This window comes from Hyla sarda, chromosome 8, assembly GCF_029499605.1.
Source record: "Hyla sarda isolate aHylSar1 chromosome 8, aHylSar1.hap1, whole genome shotgun sequence".
Classification (NCBI taxonomy): Eukaryota; Metazoa; Chordata; class Amphibia; order Anura; family Hylidae; genus Hyla; species Hyla sarda.
Window position 1 is genome coordinate 3,286,309 of NC_079196.1, and position 20,496 is coordinate 3,306,804.

General features: G+C 47.5%; 2 protein-coding genes across 4 annotated transcripts in view; both read right to left on the minus strand.

Annotated features, from left to right (window-relative positions):
• XRCC5 (X-ray repair cross complementing 5) overlaps positions 1 to 1,798 on the minus strand; it is a 68,432-nt gene extending 66,634 nt beyond the window's left edge. The window contains exon 1 of the mRNA XM_056536995.1: positions 1,703 to 1,798. Coding sequence (XP_056392970.1) covers positions 1,703 to 1,720 — 18 coding nt within the window. The 5' untranslated portion in view covers positions 1,721 to 1,798. The remainder of the gene's footprint in view (positions 1 to 1,702) is intronic.
• Positions 1,799 to 2,990: 1,192 nt separating this feature from the next.
• LOC130285518 (uncharacterized) lies at positions 2,991 to 19,349 on the minus strand. Of its 3 annotated transcripts, XM_056537000.1 has the most exons (3): positions 16,983 to 19,349; positions 12,442 to 12,789; positions 2,991 to 3,288 (listed from the first exon to the last, which is right to left on the minus strand). In XM_056537000.1, the coding sequence occupies exon 1, from the start codon at positions 19,133 to 19,135 to the stop codon at positions 17,384 to 17,386; it is 1,752 nt and encodes a 583-aa protein (XP_056392975.1). In that variant the 5' UTR covers positions 19,136 to 19,349; the 3' UTR covers positions 2,991 to 3,288; positions 12,442 to 12,789; positions 16,983 to 17,383. The 3 variants fall into 3 exon arrangements, 2 of the variants coding, with proteins under 2 accessions (XP_056392975.1, XP_056392974.1); XR_008847361.1 differs by lacking the exons at positions 2,991 to 3,288; positions 16,983 to 19,349 and adding an exon at positions 16,508 to 16,532 and having other exon boundaries at positions 12,065 to 12,789; XM_056536999.1 differs by lacking the exon at positions 2,991 to 3,288 and having other exon boundaries at positions 12,065 to 12,789.
• Between the last annotated feature and the right edge of the window lie 1,147 nt (positions 19,350 to 20,496).

The following is a 20,496-nucleotide window of genomic DNA, read 5'->3' on the forward strand; positions in this document are numbered from 1 at the left end:
CTTTAAGTAATGAGATAACTCTGCAGAGGGGTCATGTGATCACAGTAATGAGATAACTCTGCAGAGGGGTCATGTGATCACTATAAGTAATGAGATAACTCTGCAGGGGGGTCATGTGATCACTATAAGTAATGAGATAACTCTGCAGAGGGGTCATGTGATCACAGTAATGAGATAACTCTGCAGAGGGGTCATGTGATCACAGTAATGAGATAACTCTGCAGAGGGGTCATGTGATCACAGTAATGAGATAACTCTGCAGAGGGGTCATGTGATCACAGTAATGAGATAACTCTGCAGAGGGGTCATGTGATCACAGTGATGAGATAACTCTGCAGAGGGGTCATGTGATCACAGTAATGAGATAACTCTGCAGAGGGGTCATGTGATAACTCTGCAGAGGGGTCATGTGATCACTATAAGTAATGTGATAACTCTGTAGAGGGGTCATGTCATCACTATAAGTAATGAGATAACTCTGTAGAGGGGTCATGTGATCACTATAAGTGATAACTCTGCAGAGGGGTCATGTGATCACTATAAGTAATGCGATAACTCTGCAGAGGGGTCATGTGATCACTATAAGTAATGCGATAACTCTGCAGAGGGGTCATGTGATCACAGTAATGAGATAACTCTGCAGAGGGGTCATGTGATCACAGTGATGAGATAACTCTGCAGAGGGGTCATGTGATCACAGTAATGAGATAACTCTGCAGAGGGGTCATGTGATAACTCTGCAGAGGGGTCATGTGATCACTATAAGTAATGTGATAACTCTGTAGAGGGGTCATGTCATCACTATAAGTAATGAGATAACTCTGTAGAGGGGTCATGTGATCACTATAAGTGATAACTCTGCAGAGGGGTCATGTGATCACTATAAGTAATGCGATAACTCTGCAGAGGGGTCATGTGATCACTATAAGTAATGCGATAACTCTGCAGAGGGGTCATGTGATCACTATAAGTGATAACTGTAGAGGGGTCATGTGATCACTATAAGTGATAACTCTGCAGAGGGGTCATGTGATCACTATAAGTAATGAGATAACTGTAGAGGGGTCATGTGATCACTATAAGTGATAACTATAAGTGATAACTCTGCAGAGGAGTCATGTGATCACTATAAGTGATAACTCTGTAGAGGGGTCATGTGATCACTATAAGTGATAACTCTGTAGAGGGGTCATGTGATCACTATAAGTGATAACTCTGCAGAGGGGTCATGTGATCACTATAAGTGATAACTCTGCAGAGGGGTCATGTGATTCCTGTGAGTCATAACCCCGGGGGGCGCATGGATTCACCAAGTTGTATTAGGGAAAGAGCTGAGAATAACATTAGCCCCATCTAGTGGAGACAAGAGGGAACTGCAGGAAGCGCTAATCTATAAGTAATTAATAGACAGCAGGCGCCATCTGGTGGAGAGAATAGAGAACTGCACAGAACGGAACCTGCCGGGACTTGTCCTTTCACCGGTATAGTGTATTAAAGGAAACCAACAAAATGTCAGTCACATACAGGGCGAGGCGACACATGACAGGAATATATGTGTTTATATATAACCGCACATATAAATAACACATGATGTGAACAGAGCGATTTACTACTGTACAGCCACACAACCAAACAGTCTCTCCACATACAGTCAGCGCCCCCCACAGCTCAGGGTTACATTACCGAACACCGCCACTCATACCTTCGCAGCCCGCGCCATGTTCCCTCAATTTGTGTTTTCCCGGTTGTGTCCCGTATTATTCAGTCCCCGTCTACAGAGACCGAGAATTCAGGTTCCGTCTCTACAAAAGGTGTGAGAGCAGCGGCACCTAGTGTCCGCCCCGAGTACTACACATTATCTCCTGCACTAAACAATTACAGCTCTACAGGATATAACTAAGGATGAGTAATGTAATGTATATACACAGTGACCTCACCAGCAGAATAGTGAGTGCAGCTCTGGAGTATAATACAGGATATAACTCAGGATCAGTACAGGATAAGTAATGTAATGTATATACACAGTGACCTCACCAGCAGAATAGTGAGTACAGCTCTGGAGTATAATACAGGATATAACTCAGGATCAGTACAGGATAAGTAATGTAATGTATGTACACAGTGACCTCACCAGCAGAATAGTGAGTACAGCTCTGGAGTATAATACAGGATATAACTCAGGATCAGTACAGGATAAGTAATGTAATGTATGTACACAGTGATCTCACCAGCAGAATAGTGAGTACAGCTCTTGAGTATAATACAGGATATAACTCAGGATCAGTACAGGATAAGTAATGTAATGTATATACACAGTGACCTCACCAGCAGAATAGTGAGTACAGCTCTGGAGTATAGTACAGGATATAACTCAGGATCAGTACAGGATAAGTAATGTAATGTATGTACACAGTGACCTCACCAGCAGAATAGTGAGTACAGCTCTGGAGTATAATACAGGATATAACTCAGGATCAGTACAGGATAAGTAATGTAATGTATGTACACAGTGACCTCACCAGCAGAATAGTGAGTACAGCTCTGGAGTATAATACAGGATATAACTCAGGATCAGTACAGGATAAGTAATGTAATGTATGTACACAGTGATCTCACCAGCAGAATAGTGAGTACAGCTCTGGGGTATAATACAGGATATAACTCAGGATCAGTACAGGATAAGTAATGTAATGTATGTACATAGGGACCTCACCAGCAGAATAGTGAGTACAGCTCTGGAGTATAATACAGGATATAACTCAGGATCAGTACAGGATAAGTAATGTAATGTATGTACACAGTGACCTCACCAGCAGAATAGTGAGTGCAGCTATGGAGTATAATACAGGATATAAATCGAGATTTTCCTAGCTTGTGACGGAAAATATTAGTTATATGAAGACAGGAGGCGAGTATCTTATGCATTATTCTTTCTTTAATAATGCCCATAGCAGAACAAAATTCAATAAACAATCAGTGTAAAGAAAAAACTACAACTCCCAGCAGTCCCGGGACCACAGCAGCCACTCCTCCTCTGTAGCCCCTATATAAGGACTGCCCACATATGGATCCTCCTCTTTCTTCACGCGAATCAGAGCCGCATAGGAAGCCGAAACGCCAGCCAGACATCCACACCGCTCCTTCAATCTTCGGCCAGTAAGGCCAGAACTCAGGAAACGAGGCCAATCGACGGCCTAACTTCGTCCCAACGGGGACTTTAGAGAACTCCAGCAGTGCTTAACCAACAGGTTATTAGTAGACAGGAAACCAGCCAATGCCTTCAGTATCCTGAAAAGACAATAAAAATCATAACAGGGTGGGTCGGGAGGGAAGATACTCGCCTCCTGTCTTCATATAACTAATATTTTCCGTCACAAGCTAGGAAAATCTCGATTTATATATCAGACAGGAGGCTCATATCTTATGCAAGTTCAAAGCTAATAAGTATCGACAGAGAAAACAAAATCAGAAATAGTATTACAAAACTGACATGGAAACATGGTCCTCCGGTCTGAAGTAGAACCGGCGAAAGGTAGACTCTGAAGACCAATCAGCAGCCATGAGCAAGTCAGAAAGGGAGCCCCCTGCTGTGACTATTTTAGTAGCCATCGCACCCCTAGAAGAATGAGCTCCAAACAGGGAGACGTCTATGCCCGCCATATCCATGGCGGAACGCACCCAACGAGCCAAGGTAGCGGAGGCCACCGGATGGTGAGGTCTGACATAGGATATAAGAAGTTGAGAGAAATCCGGAGACCGTAAATCTGCAGTCTGCGATTCATACGCCTGTAGGCAACGAACCACACAAAGTCGAGGATGCGCGGGAAAAAACGGGTAAAAAACCGAGTGTATACCTGTCTTGGTCCGTCGGACCACGGAAAACTTGACTCCCTGAGGCGAAAATTGTCGCCTAGAGACGTCCAAAGCCTTCACGTCCGAGACGCGTTTGATAGACACCAAACATAAAAGGACAGTCAGTTTATACGACAGCAGTTTTAGGGGAAGATCGTCATTGTCTTCCCAAGAGACAAGCATCTCGAGCAACCTGGAGACATCCCAGGTCGACTGATATCTCGGCCGCGGGGGCCGGGTAAACTGAATGCCACGCAACAGTCTACATACCAGTGGGTATTTGCCCACCGGCAAAGAGTCCACTGGGCAATGGTAAGCCGCGATAGCCGATCGGTAAACGTTGATGGAACTATAAGATTTGCCGGATTCAAAGGAATCCGCCAAGTAGTTCACCACTACAGACACAGGTGCATGTACGGGATCAATCTGTCGTTGGTCACACCAACGAACCCAAAGCCTCCAGGCTGATCGATAAGCCGATCTAGTCCCGGGGGCCCAGGCCAGGGCGAGGAGATCCCTAGCTGATCTTGAAAGATCCTGGTCCGCATCCGGGACCCCGAAACCAACCACGCTAGGAGAGGAAGGTTGCCCTCCAACACCAGAGGGTGGAGATCCCCGGTCGGGTTGGAGAGGAGCTGTGGAAATTGGGGCAGAAGTCTGGGGTAGTCCACTGCCATCCCCAGAAGGAGAGGGAACCACGGTTGTGTGGGCCACCAGGGGGTGATCAGTACAATCGTCGCCTTCTGGTTCATCGTATGTAGAAGAACCCTGGAGATCATCTGGAATGGGGGAAACGCGTAGTGCGTTCCCCTGGGCCAGATGAGACGGAAAGCGTCGACTGCCGACGCCTCTGGGTCCGGTCTCCAGCTGAAAAAAACGAGGTAATTGATGATTGAGGCGAGAAGCGAAAAGATCCGTACACAATGGACCCCAAAGCTGTCTCAACCGTAGAAAAACTGATCGATCCAGCCGCCAATCGCTGGAATCTAGTAAGTAGCGAGAATTCCAGTCGGCCACCGTGTTGGAGACCCCCGGAATATACTCCGCCACCGGGATAATGTTGCGATCTAGACAGAAATGCCAGAAGTCCTTGGCAAGATCTGCAAGCATCTTGGACCTGGTGCCCCCAAGGCGGTTGACGTATTGGACCGCCGCCACGTTGTCCATGCGTAACAAAACGCAACAATTGGACGCTTGTGGCAAGAAGCTCTTGAGGGCAAAAAATGCCGCTAAGAGCTCCAAGGCATTGATGTGCAGGGTGACCTCCGTGGCGGACCAAGTCCCTCCTGTGGAAGCCTCCCCGCACCGCGCGCCCCAGCCGAGACGACTCGCGTCCGACTCTATGATGACGTCCGGGCAGGAATTGAATATGGTTTTGCCGTTCCACTCGACGGCATGACGAAGCCACCACTGCAACTCCTCGATGGCTGCCGGACAAAGAGGAACCTCGTCCGCATACCTGAGGCCCTGGCGCAGGTGCATAATCTTGAGTCTCTGAAGGGCCCTGTAATGCAAGGGGGCCGGGAAGATGGCTTGGATAGAGGCTGCTAATAGGCCCACCAAGCGCGCTAGTACCCTTAAGGATAAGCACCCTCTGCGTAAGACCGCTCTGATTTCCTTGCGGATCAGGGCCAGTTTGGATTTGGGAAGGCGGAGAACGGCATGATTGGTGTCCACCAAGAAGCCAAGGAACTCCATCTCTTGCAGAGGGATCAAAACCGATTTCTCTCGGTTGATTATGAATCCCAGATTCTGCAGAAGTAGCACCGTCCATGACATGTGGAGAGAAGCTTGCGCTTTGGAGTGGGCCATGATGAGGAGGTCGTCCAGATAAATGATCAGACGGACCCCTCTGCTCCTCAAGGATGCCACCACTGGTTTCATCAGTTTGGTGAAGCACCACGGAGCTGATGACAGGCCGAACGGAAGGCAAGTAAATTGCCACATGTGGTGTCTCCAGAGGAAACGAAGAAGGTGCTGTGAATCTTGGTGGATAGGGACGGTGAGGTAAGCGTCTTTCAAATCCACCTTCACCAGCCAATCGCCTGGTTGTAACAAATCGCGAAGGGAGTGAATTCCCTCCATCTTGAAATGGCGATATGTGACATGTTGGTTTAGTTCCCGAAGGTTTATGACCGGACGGTAACCGCCCCCTTTTTTCTTCACTAGGAAAAGGTTGCTTACGAACCCCAGGGAAGAAGGGTCGATCTCTCGGATCGCCTGTTTGGACAGGAGATCTTGAATCTCGTTGTCTATGAGCAACATGTTGTGTTGTGAAAAACGGATAGGGGCTGGCTGTATACCCAGGACCGGTAGAGATTGGAGTTCTATGTGAAATCCCGCTACTGTCTGTAGGATCCACGCGTCTGCCGTGATTGCAGACCAGGCGTGGGAAAAATACATCAGGCGCCCCCCCACAGGGATGTGAGCATGTGGAATATCTGGCACACTTACCGGTAGTTGGACGGGAACGGGGATATCCGCGTCCGCCACGTCCGCGCCAAGGTCGACCTCTGGGAGGGAAGAAAGGCGACGGTTGTGCCATTGGGACAGTGTAGGACGGAGGAGCCTGAGGGTACTGGTATTGGGCAGAGGGTCTGCCCTGTGGCCTATAGGAGGGGGTGCGGCCGGCAGATCGGCCTCTACCTCTGCCGGCCCGAGAAAAAAGCTTATTTGCCCCTGATCTCTTTAATGAAGTTTGGGCTTTATCCAGCCCTGTAAACAGGCCGACAAACCTGTTGATGTCCTTCATCAAGTTGTCCCCAAAGAGCATTCCTGCTGCTGCAGGCCCAGACTCAGTTTCAGCTAGGTGGGACAGCTGCGGGTCGAGGCGCATAAGGATCGACCTACGACGTTCAGTCGAGCAGGTGGTGTTGGCCGTACCTGCCAGGCATATGGCCCTCTGGGCCCACCCCCGAAGTTGACGGGTATCGACGGGCTGATCTGTCGTTGCGGCCTGCTCAGACAGGTTGAGTATCTTAGTGAGAGGGCCCATTAAGTCTAAGATACGCTCCTGGATAGTTTTAAATGAGCGTTCTATTCCCTTCTTAGGGAATTTACCCGATTTCATTAGGTATTTCATCAAAATGGGGTCCACTTCGGGGGTTGCCACTACTTTATTGGGAATAAAGGGCCTAGGACACTCAGCTCTCAGCTTGTTACGGCTGGTCCTGTCTAGGGACTTACGAGCCCAGAGCTCCACATACTGGGTCACGTGAGGAAGTGGGGACCATTCACCCGATCGAGGATGAGAGATGGAATCAGGGTGAAAAAGGGGTTCACCTAGGGAGTCTAGGATCACAGTGCCCTGTGTAACAGGGTTGGCGTCGGTGTCGAACGCCGTATCCCCAGCATCCTCGACATTAGGGTTGGATTCAAAGTCGTCAGACTCGCTGGATGATCCCGACGAATCCTCGTCAGAGGAATCAACGTAAGAGTCGGGTTTGGTCCGTCTAGCGGATCTGTGCCTCTTCTCATGTAACTCCCTGAGGCCCAGGGGTCGAGTGGAGTCTGATGGATGCTGGGGTTGGCAGGCGGGGGTAGGGGCTGCCTGGAGCACATTATTATCTTCCCCTGCCGGGGAGTCAGATGTCGCCAATGTGTGTTTCCTTTTATGGGAAACCTTTCCCTTCTTAATTGGCGGTTCACCGCCTTGGAATGGCGGGACAGATGCACAGGATACCGCTGGTAGTGATCCAGAGGTTACCATGGCGGAGGCCAAAGCCGCCTGAACAGACTTATTAATTAAGTCTTGTATCTGGTTGGCGGTCATAAATTGGGCCGAGTCTAAAGAGCTCTCCCCTCTACTGGGAGCAGATGAGGGTTCCTCAGCCATAGTGACTAACAGGTAATCTGTGGGAGAACTAGTGGGAAAAGAGAGAATTGATGAGGGGGAGGAATAAATTCCTGTAATCTACTAGGTTATCTGTAGGAGAAACTAGAGGGAAGAGCGAATGGTTGATGAGGGAAAAGAATAAATTCCTGAAATCTACCTACAATATATGTAAAGGGAAGTATTGGTACGGGCTCCGTCCTCCACACCGCTAGCGTTGCACTGACGCAGCGGTGGGAGGTGAGCCCGAGAGTCCTTGTACCCGGGGACGAAGTCTCGCGAGACTACGTCCGGCTGGGCATTGATTGGAAGGCGCAGGAGCGCGGTCCAGTGACGAAAGGAAACTCCGCCCCTCTCAGCGTGTAGGCCGTGAAGAAATGCGGCCGGCACGCGAAAGATCCGCCCCTATCCCGCGCGCGCGAAGCGCAGAAACGTAGGAGAAGAAGGTAAAATGGCGCCGGGAGAGGGGGGGGATGGAAAGCGGTGGGAGGTATGAGGAGCGGAGAGTTGGAGAGAGTAGTGGGGTGATGAACCGGAGCAAGGAGAAAACTAGCGCCGGGGAAATAGTTGTCCGAAACGGAGTAAAAATCGCATAGAATGCGAATGGGTGAAGATAATCGCGAATATCTTCTCCCAACACCACAATATCTATAATAGGTATGACTAACAAGTAAGGAAAATTCAAAGTATTAATCACAGATAGCACTTAGCTTGCATGCTCTGCCATGAGCAGAAAGAAAGAGGAGGATCCATATGTGGGCAGTCCTTATATAGGGGCTACAGAGGAGGAGTGGCTGCTGTGGTCCCGGGACTGCTGGGAGTTGTAGTTTTTTCTTTACACTGATTGTTTATTGAATTTTGTTCTGCTATGGGCATTATTAAAGAAAGAATAATGCATAAGATATGAGCCTCCTGTCTGATATATAACTCAGGATCAGTACAGGATAAGTAATGTGATGTATGTACACAGTGACCTCACCAGCAGAATAGTGAGTACAGCTCTGGAGTATAATACAGGATATAACTCAGGATCAGTACAGGATAAGTAATGTATTGTATATACATAGTGACCTCACCAGCAGAATATTGAGTACAGCTCTGGAGTATAATACAGGATATAACTCAGGATCAGTACAGGATCAGTAATGTAATGTATGTACACAGTGACCTCACCAGCAGAATAGTGAGTACAGCTCTGGAGTATAATACAGGATATAACTCAGGATCAGTACAGGATAAGTAATGTATTGTATATACACAGTGACCTCACCAGCAGAATAGTGAGTGCAGCTCTGGAGTATAATACAGGATATAACTCAGGATCAGTATAGGATAAGTAATGTAATGTATGTACACAGTGATCTCACCAGCAGAATAGTGAGTACAGCTCTGGAGTATACAGGATATAACTCATGATCAGTACAGGATAAGTAATATAATGTATAAACACAGTGATCCCACCAGCAGAATAGTGAGTACAGCTCTGGAGTATAATACAGGATATAACTCAGGATCAGTACAGGATAAGTAATGTAATGTATGTACATAGTGACCTCACCAGCAGAATAGTGAGTACAGCTCTGGAGTATAATACAGGATATAACTCAGGATCAGTACAGGATAAGTAATGTAATGTATGTACACAGTGACCCCACCAGCAGAATAGTGAGTATAGCTCTGGAGTATAATACAGGATATAACTCAGGATCAGTACAGGATAAGTAATGTAATATATGTACACAGTGACCTCACCAGCAGAATAGCGAGTATAGCTCTGGAGTATAATACAGGATATAACTCAGGATCAGTACAGGATCAGTAATGTAATGTATATACACAGTGACCTCACCAGCAGAATAGTGAGTGCAGCTCTGGAGTATAATACAGGATATAACTCAAGATCAGTACAGGATAAGTAATGTAATGTATGTACACAGTGACCTCACCAGCAGAATAGTGAGTACAGCTCTGGGGTATAATACAGGATATAACTCAGGATCAGTACAGGATAAGTAATGTAATGTATGTACACAGTGATCTCACCAGCAGAATAGTGAGTACAGCTCTGGAGTATAATACAGGATATAACTCAGGATCAGTACAGGATAAGTAATGTAAAGTATGTACACAGTGATCTCACCAGCAGAATAGTGAGTACAGCTCTGGAGTATAATACATGATATAACTCAGGATCAGTACAGGATAAGTAATGTAATGTATGTACACAGTGACCTCACCAGCAGAATAGTGAGTACAGCTCTGGGGTATAATACAGGATATAACTCAGGATCAGTACAGGATAAGTAATGTAATGTATGTACACAGTGGCCTCACCAGCAGAATAGTGAGTACAGCTCTGGAGTATAATACAGGATATAACTCAGGATCAGTACAGGATATGTAATGTAATGTATGTACACAGTGACCTCACCAGCAGAATAGTGAGTACAGCTCTGGGGTATAATACAGGATATAACTAAGGATGAGTACAGGATAAGTAATGTAAAGTATGTACACAGTGATCTCACCAGCAGAATAGTGAGTACAGCTCTGGAGTATAATACATGATATAACTCAGGATCAGTACAGGATAAGTAATGTAATGTATGTACACAGTGACCTCACCAGCAGAATAGTGAGTACAGCTCTGGGGTATAATACAGGATATAACTCAGGATCAGTACAGGATAAGTAATGTAATGTATGTACACAGTGATCTCACCAGCAGAATAGTGAGTACAGCTCTGGAGTATAATACAGGATATAACTCAGGATCAGTACAGGATAAGTAATGTAATGTATGTACACAGTGGCCTCACCAGCAGAATAGTGAGTACAGCTCTGGAGTATAATACAGGATATAACTCAGGATCAGTACAGGATAAGTAATGTAATGTATGTACACAGTGACCTCACCAGCAGAATAGTGAGTACAGCTCTGGAGTATAACACAGGATATAACTCAGGATCAGTACAGGATAAGTAATGTAATGTATGTACACAGTGACCTCACCAGCAGAATAGTGAGTACAGCTCTGGAGTATAATACAGGATATAACTCAGGATCAGTACAGGATAAGTAATGTAATGTATGTACACAGTGATCTCACCAGCAGAATAGTGAGTACAGCTCTGGAGTATAATACAGGATATAACTCAGGATCAGTACAGGATAAGTAATGTAATGTATGTACACAGTGATCTCACCAGCAGAATAGTGAGTACAGCTCTGGGGTATAATACAGGATATAACTCAGGATCAGTACAGGATAAGTAATGTAATGTATATACACAGTGACCTCACCAGCAGAATAGTGAGTACAGCTCTGGAGTATAATACAGGATATAACTCAGGATCAGTACAGGATAAGTAATGTAATGTATGTACACAGTGACCTCACCAGCAGAATAGTGAGTACAGCTCTGGAGTATAACACAGGATATAACTCAGGATCAGTACAGGATAAGTAATGTAATGTATGTACACAGTGACCTCACCAGCAGAATAGTGAGTACAGCTCTGGAGTATAATACAGGATATAACTCAGGATCAGTACAGGATAAGTAATGTAATGTATGTACACAGTGATCTCACCAGCAGAATAGTGAGTACAGCTCTGGAGTATAATACAGGATATAACTCAGGATCAGTACAGGATAAGTAATGTAATGTATGTACACAGTGATCTCACCAGCAGAATAGTGAGTACAGCTCTGGGGTATAATACAGGATATAACTAAGGATGAGTAATGTATTGTATATACACAGTGGGGGACATGTATCATTATTTGTGTATGGTAGAAGCATTTTACCCCTTTTCCCGAATTCTAAATTATGTGCAGAAGCGCTAAATTTATCAATCAAGTGCAATGAGCTTCATAAATTGCGGGTAAATATAGTAATCTCCTAAATCCACTCTTTGGAAAATAGAATCAATGATTTAGAGCATCTTGCTACGTTAAGTCCAAGATGGCTTATGTTTGCGCCAAAAAAACAGCTCTTGCGGCAAAATTTTTGGTGTAAAAAAAAAGTACGCAGTTAATAAATCCATGTGTACTATAGATGTCACTCCAAGGTACCCTGATTCAGCCACATCTGGAGGACATGCTCTACCAAAACGTGCGCAAAAAAATTGCGCAAAAAAAGGGCTTGTGCAAAATTTTACGCAAAAAAATACACACAAAACAGGGGTAAAATCTTTGATACATGTCCCCCAGTGACCTCACCAGCAGAATAGTGAGTGCAGCTCTTGAGTATAATACAGGATATAACTCAGGATCAGTACAGGATAAGTAATGTAATGTATGTACATAGTGACCTCACCAGCAGAATAGTGAGTGCAGCTCTTGAGTATAATACAGGATATAACTCAGGATCAGTACAGGATAAGTAATGTAATGTATGTACACAGTGACCTCACCAGCAGAATAGTGAGTACAGCTCTGGAGTATAATACAGCATATAAATAAAGATTTTCCTAGCTTGTGACGGAAAATATAAGTTATATGAAGACAGGAGGCGAGTATCTTATGCATTAATCTTTCTTTATTAATGCCCATAGCAGAATATTCACTATTCAATTAAATGTAAATGAACAGAAAAACTTTAAAAACTACATATCCCAGCAGTCCTTGGGGCACAATAGCCACTCCTAATCCAGCAGCCCCTATATAAGGACTGCCCCCACATATAACTTCCTCTTTCTTCATGCGACAACACCGCCGCACCGGAACTAGGGATGTCCCCCGGTTAGCACCTCAAACTTCCGACACCGCAGCCAGCCGGCCCGATATCTTGGGAATCGGAGATCCACCGTGCCAACTCCAACCACGTCTCAACGGGGACCCTAGGAAAGAAAAAATATCTTCGACCAACAGGTCAACCGGACACCAACAGCGATCGGCCACCAGATCCGACTGCTGCACAGGAATCGGACTCCTCTTCCGACCGGCCCTCCGGCTCACAGGACGCCACTTGGCTCCAACGGGAGCTGAAGAACTTCAATCTCTGGAAACAGATGTCGACCCAACGGGGATCAAGAAACCCGAACCTTAGTTCGAACATGTCAACCGCCAACCTGGCTCCAACACCTTCGTTCAGTAACCTGAGAATAGAACAAAAGACACGTAATAGGGTGGGCAGGGAGGGAAGTGTCTTCATATAACTTATATTTTCCGTCACAAGCTAGGAAAATCTCGATTTATATATCAGACAGGAGGCTCATATCTTATGCAAGTTCAAAGCTGATAATCTAGCAATGTGACATGCAACAATCTAATCTACAATTATCCTAATACAGACATGGAGACATGTTCCTCCGGTCTGAAGTAGAAATGGTGAAAAGTGGTCTCGGAAGACCAGTCGGCTGCCATTAATAGATCAGACAGGGAACCCCCTGAGGTGACCACCTTAGTAGCCATAGCACCCCTGGATGAATGAGCACCAAACAGGGATATGTCTATGCCCGCCATCTCCATGGCAGAACGCACCCAGCGCGCTAGAGTAGCGGAAGTAACCGGGAAATGTGGTTTAACATATGAAACCAGAAGCTGGGAGAAATCCCTAGAGCGCAAATCAGCAGTTCGCGACTCGTATGCCTGCAGGCAACGGACAACGCATATCTGTGGATGCGCAGGGAAAAACGGGTATAAAAACGATTGGATACCCGTCTTCGTCCTACGGACCACCGAGAACTTGACCCCCTGAGGCGAGAATTGCCGCCGAGAGATGTCCAATGCTCTCACGTCCGAGACACGCTTGATGGAAACCAAGCATAAAAGGACAGTCAATTTATACGAGAGCAGTTTCAAGGGAAGGACGTTATTGTCTTCCCGCGAAGTAAACATGGCAAGCAACCTGGAGACATCCCAGGTCGCTTGGTATCTAGGCCGCGGGGGACACTTAAATTTAAAGCCTACAGACTAGCGGGTGTTTGCCAACCGGCAAAGAGTCCACTGGGCAATGATAAGCAGAAATAGCCGACCGGTACACATTGATGGAACTAAAGGATTTGCCAGACCCAAAAGAATCTGCCAAGTAGTTCACCACTATAGATACAGGCGCACATACGGGATCAACCTGCCGTCGATCACACCAACAAACCCAGAGTCTCCAGGCTGATCGATATGCCGATCTAGTCCCAGGGGCCCAGACCAAGGCGAAGAGATCCCTAGCCGATCTTGAAAGGTCGCTATCCTCGTCTGGGACCCCGAAACCAACCACGCCAGGAGAGGTAGGTGACCCTCCACTACCATCGGGTGGAGCCCCTTGGACGGATTGGTGAGGAGCTGCGGGAAGTGTGGCAGCAGCCTGGGGTAATCCACGGCCATCCCCAGGAGGAGAGGGAACCATGGTTGCGTCGGCCACCAGGGCGTGATCAGCACAACCGTCGCCCTCAGGTTCGCAGTATGTAGGAGAACCCGGGAGATCATCTGGAATGGGGGAAATGCATAATGTATTCCCTCCGGCCAAATTTGGCGAAGAGCGTCTACCGCAGACGCTTCCGGATCCGGTCTCCAGCTGAAAAATTGTGGTAGCTGGTGATTGAGGCGAGAAGCGAAGAGGTCCACGTGTAATGGACCCCAAAGCTGCCTCAGTTGAAGGAAAATGGAATGATCCAACCGCCAATCGCTGGAATCTAGGAGATAACGGGAATTCCAATCGGCTACTGAATTGGAAACCCCCGGGATATACTCCGCTATCGGAATAATGTTGCGGGCTAGGCAGAAATGCCAAAATTCCTTCGCGAGATCCGCAAGGATTCTGGATTTGGTGCCCCCTAGGCGGTTGATGTACTGAACCGCCGCCACATTGTCCATGTGTAATAATACACAGCAATTGGACGTATGAGGTAGAAAGCTCCTGACGTCAAAGAATGCCGCTAGAAGCTCCAAGGCATTGATATGTACTGAGGCTTCTGTGACGGACCACGTCCCTCCTGTGGAATCTGTGCCACAACGAGCTCCCCAGCCCCGACGACTCGCGTCCGACTCTATGATGACGTCTGGACTGGAGTTGAAAATGGCTCTGCCGTTCCACTCGATGGCATGACAAAGCCACCAGTGTAACTCTTCGGTGGCCGCCTGACAGAGAGGTACTCCGTCCGCATATCTGAGACCTTGTCGCAGGTGCATGATCTTGAGTCTCTGCAGTCTCTGCTAAATGAGATAATTGTGGGTCGAAGCGCATAAGGATTGAGCGCCTCCTCTCAACCGAGCAGGTAGTGTTGGCACTGCCCGCCAGGCAAATAGCCCTCTGGGCCCATCCGCGGAGTTGACATAGATCAACAGGTTGATCCGTCGCGGCCGCCTGCTCAGAGAGGTTTAAAATCTTTGTGAGGGGACCAATCAAGTCCAGAACACGTTCTTGTATTGTCCGAAAGAAGCGTTCAATTCCCTTTTTGGGGGATTTGCCCGACTTCAGGAGATATTTAGAAAGGATCGGGTCCACTTCCGGTGTATTGACCACTTTATGTGGTATAAAGGGCCTGGTGCACTCTGCCCTTAATTTATTGCGGCTCGTTCTGTCCAAAGACTTACGTGCCCAAAATTCCACGTATTGTGATATGTGAGGGAGTGGGGTCCAGTCACCAGACCGCGGGTGGGAGATCGCGTCAGGGTGAAAGAACGGTTCACCTAGGGCGTCTAGGATGATTTCGTCCTGCGTAGCAGGGATGGCGTCTGTGACAAACGCAGTGTCCCCAACATCCTCATCCATTGTTACAGACTCATCACCGTCAGCTTCATCGGATGAATGAGCGGACGAATCCTCATCCGAGGAATCTACAAATGAGTTAGGTTTGGATCGTCGAGCGGACCTTTGCTTCTTCTCTTTTAACTCCCCGAGGCCCAGGGGTCGATTTGAGTCTGAGGGATGTTGGGGTTGGCAGGTCGGGGTAGGAGCTGCCTTAAACATATTATTATCTTCCCCTGTCGGGGAGTGGGATACCGCCAGAACATGCTTCCTTTTCTGGGAAGCTTTGCCTTTTTTGATCGGCGGTTCGCCACCCTGAGGTGGCGGGGCTGACATCATGGGGTGAGAGGCCTGAGACCCAGAAGGTACAATGGCAGAAGCTAGGGCTGCTTGTACTGATTTGTTAATAAGGTCTTGGATCTGGTTTGCAGTCATAAACTGTGCAGATTCCATAGAAAAACTATCCCCTGTAGGGGGAGCAGATGTGGGCTCCTCAGCCATGATACAGATATCAGGGTAATAGAACTAAGGGTAATTAAACAATTGTATGGCCAGGAAACAGAATAAATTCTGTTTCAGGGGAAAAAACTGAGATTTTACACAGACCATAGGCTACAGGCTTCGTCCTCCACACCGCTAGCGCTGTACTGGCGCTGCGCTGTGAGGAGAGATCAGGAGCCCTAGCCCTCAGGGACGAAGTCTCACGAGACTAGGTCTCTCAGGGCTCCGATTGGAGGGCGCAGGAGCGCCCTCTGGTGACGAGAATCAGTCACGCCCCCTCTCCAAGCAACGGCCGTGAGGAGAGTGGAACGGCCCGCACCGCAGGACCCGCCCCCCCCCTTTGCCCGCACGTGCGAACGAAGAAAAGTGATGAAGGAAGGCGCAGTAATGGCGGAGCCAGGTAAAATGGCGACCGTCCAAGAAAGGGGGGGGGGGGAGAAAAGGGAAAAGGGGGAAAGAACCAGCAGAGTGTAAACAAATAGAAACCGGAACAACCGGTATGAAGAATAGGGTAGAAATAGCTAGCAAGCTATAGAAGAAGATCTACTACTAAAGTAAGAGCAATATGTAGAATACTATAAGTATATCACCGTACTAGTCACTATCTACGCTGAAAAGAGAAAACATACCAGTAATAAAACAAGCACTTATCTGTATGCTGCTATGAGCAGAAAGAAAGAGGAAGTTATACGAGGGGGCAGTCCTTATATAGGGGCTGCTGGATTAGGAGTGGCTATTGTGCCCCAAGGACTGCTGGGATATGTAGTTTTGAAGTTTTTTCTGTTCATTTACATTTAATTGAATAGTGAATATTCTGCTATGGACATTAATAAAGAAAGATTAATGCATAAGATATGAGCCTCCTGTCTGATATATAAATCGAGATTTTCCTAGCTAATGTGACGGAAAATATAAGTTATATGAAGACAGGAGGCGAGTATCTTGCATTAATCTTTCTTTTATTAATGCCCATAGCAGAATTTTATTAAAATAATGTATTTAATATAACTTTTTGAAAAAACTACAACTCCCAGCAGCCCTTGCGCCTTCCTCCTCCCATCTCCTGTTGACTGGTGCTATAAATGAGGCTGCTGGAAGATCCACCTCCTCTTTCTTGCTGCGATGTCTAGACTGACAACTTAGTCCCGGAACACCGCCATGTAGCATAGCTCCGTCTCAGGAACCCTTGAACAAACGGGCAACCGGGCCGCGAACCTTCTGACCATCTGGATCAGGAACTCTGTAAGAACAACAGTAACCGAACGTTTCAGCGTCCACTGCCACGAAGACGTCGTCGACCACTCTGTTCAGTATCCTAAAAAGAAAACAAACATCATAATAGGGTGGGTCGGGAGGGAAGATACTCGCCTCCTGTCTTCATATAACTTATATTTTCCGTCACATTAGCTAGGAAAATCTCGATTTATATATCAGACAGGAGGCTCATATCTTGCAAGTTTAAAGCTAACAAATACAGTCAACAGAAAATAGTAATGCAAGACAAATCAGAGTACCGCCACGGATACATGTTCCTCCGGTCTAAAATAAAATTGACGAAAAGTCGTCTCTGACGACCAATCGGCGGCCAATAAGAGGTCCGCAAGTGAACCTCCTGAGGTAACCACTTTAGTGGCCATAGCCCCTCTAGAAGAGTGGGCACCGAACAAGGAAACGTCGATGCCCGCCATAGACATGGCCGACCGCACCCACCTGGCCAGAGTGGCCGAACTGACTGGAAGATGGGGCTTCACATAGGATAATAAAAGTTGAGTATGAGATAGTGAACGTAAGGTCGCTGTCCGCGCCTCGTACGCTTGGAGACAACGTACTACACAAAGCTGAGGATGAGTCGGAAAAGAAGGGTAAAAGACTGACTGAAGTCCTGTCTTGGTCCTCCGAACAACCGAGAACCGGACACCTTCAGGCGAAAATTGTCGCCTAGAGACATCCAATGCTCTAACATCCGACACCCGTTTAATGGAAACCAGACAAAGTAGTGTAGTCAATTTGAACGACAAAAATTTTAAGGATAGCGCTTCATTGGTATCCCAGGAGGTAAAGAAGTCTAATACTCGGGAGACATCCCAAGTCGATTGATATCGAGGACGGGGAGGACGTTTAAATTTCACTCCCCGCAATAATCTACACACTAACGGATGTTTGCCAACCGGTAGAGAATCCACCGGACAGTGATATGCCGATATGGCAGATCTGTAAACATTCAAGGAACTGTAAGATTTTCCGGCCTCAAAAGCATCTGCCATATAGTTGACTATGATGGGAACAGGTGCTTGAATGGGATCAACCTGTCGTTGATCACACCAACGAACCCATAAGTACCAGGCTGATCGATACGCCGATCTAGTCCCTGGGGCCCAGGCCAGGGCGAGGAGGTCTCTAGCTGATTGTGAAAGGTCGCTACCAGCGTCTGGGACCCCGAAACCAACCACACGAGGAGTGGAAGCTTGCCTTCCTGGATCAACGGGTGGGGTTCCCCGATCGGATTCGTGAGAAGCAGAGGTGCGCAGGGAATCAATCGGGGATAGTCGATGGACATCCCCAGGAGAAGGGGAAACCACGGTTGCGTGGGCCACCAAGGAGTGATCAGAACCACTGTCGCTCTCTGAGTTGTTACCTGCAGCAGAACTCTGGTAATCATCTGGAATGGGGGAAACGCATAGTGAATCCCCTGCGGCCACACTTGACGAAAAGCGTCCACTGCTGACTGCGGCCTCCAGCTGTAAAAGCGGGGTAATTGCCGGTTGAGACAAGAGGCAAAAAGATCCATATGTAAGGGACCCCAAAGTTCTCGAATCATGAGAAACACAGATCGATCGAGCGTCCAATCGCTGAAATCGACTAGGTAACGGGAATTCCAATCCGCCACCGAGTTGGATATACCTGGTAGGTATTCCGCCACTGGGATGATGTCCCTGGATAGGCAAAAATGCCAGAAGTCTGATGCAATGTTCGCCAGAATCCTGGATCTCGTGCCCCCAAGGCGATTGAGATATTGCACTGCCGCCACATTGTCCATGCGTAATAACACGCAACAATTGGATCTGTGTGGAAGAAAACTCCTGATTGCAAAAAATGCCGCCAGTAATTCCAGTGCGTTGATGTGGAGAAGAGATTCGTCTTCTGACCAACTCCCTCCTGTTGTGGCTCGACCACAGCGTGCTCCCCAACCATGTCGACTCGCATCGGACTCTATGATGATGTCTGGGCAGGAGTTGAATATAGTTTTGACATTCCATTCGACGGCATGGCGTAGCCACCAGTGTAACTCCATCACCGCCTCCGGGCAGAGAGCAATCTCGTCTGCGTAGCGTAAACCCTGGCGAAGATGGAGGATCTTGAGCCTCTGAAGTGCCCGATAATGGAGCGGGGCCGGAAAGATCGCTTGAATGGAAGCCGCCAACAGGCCGACTATTAGAGCAATCATCCGTAACGACACCTGACCTTTGCGCAACACAGCCCTGATTTCTTTGAGAATCAGGGCTAGTTTGGCATTGGGTAGACGTAGTACTGTTTGTTCGGTATCCACCAGGAAACCTAGAAATTCCATCGATCGTGAAGGAATCAGAACGGACTTTTTGTCGTTGATCAGGAACCCTAGTTCCTCCAACAACCCCACAGTCCACTGACTGTGCAACAAGACTTGTGCTCTGGAACTTGCCATGATCAGTAAGTCGTCCAGATAAATAATTAGTCGCACCCCTCTGCTCCTGAGAGTCGCTACTACCGGCTTGAGTAACTTTGTGAAACACCAAGGGGCCGATGATAACCCGAATGGCAGGCAGGTGAACTGCCACATTCGGTCTCTCCACAGAAACCTTAGGAAAGGTTGGGAGGATGGGTGCATGGGGACGGTGAGATACGCGTCCTTCAAGTCGACCTTCACTAACCAGTCGCCCGGCCATAAGAGGTCGCGCAACAGGTGGATACCCTCCATCTTGAAGTGACGGTAAGTCACGTGTTGATTCAGGTCTCTTAGGTTGATCACAGGGCGATAGCCGCCATCCTTTTTCTTGACAAGGAATAAATTGCTGATAAACCCGGGGGAGAGGGGGTCCACCTCCTGTACTGCATTTTTTGTTACCAGTCTCTGAAGCTCGGTGTCTATGAGTGTCATGTTTTGGGACGAGAAATGAATGGGATGTGGCCTGACGTTCAGTACTGGAAGGGACTGAAAATCTATCTGGTAACCCTTTACAGTATTGATGATCCAAGCGTCTGCCGTAATCATGGATCAGACGTGGATAAAATACTTCAGTCTGCCCCCCACAAGTGTTTGTGATACTGTAAGAGGATGTATACTCACCGGCTGACGGACGGGATCTGGGGAAACCTCGGCCTCCACGTCCCCTCCAGGGGCGTCCACGTGGTGGAAAAAAGGGGGCAGGTTGTGCCACCGGCAAGGTGTATGACTGCTGAGCAGGAGCGTACGGCTGTGGATTTGGTCTAGCGTAGGGCCTGAAGTAGGCAGTGCGGCCGGCAGAGCGCCCTCTCCCTCTGCCGGCCTTGCCAAAAACCTTAGGGTTAGAACCCGATTTTTTCAGTGAATTCTGAGCCTTATCAAGGCTAGTAAATAAGAACACAAATTTATTTATATTCT

Bases quoted from the DNA above. Each gene is read 5' to 3' on its own strand.
- LOC130285518 (XM_056537000.1), bottom strand. From the start codon at position 19,135: ATGGAATGTCAAAACTATATTCAACTCCTGCCCAGACATCATCATAGA.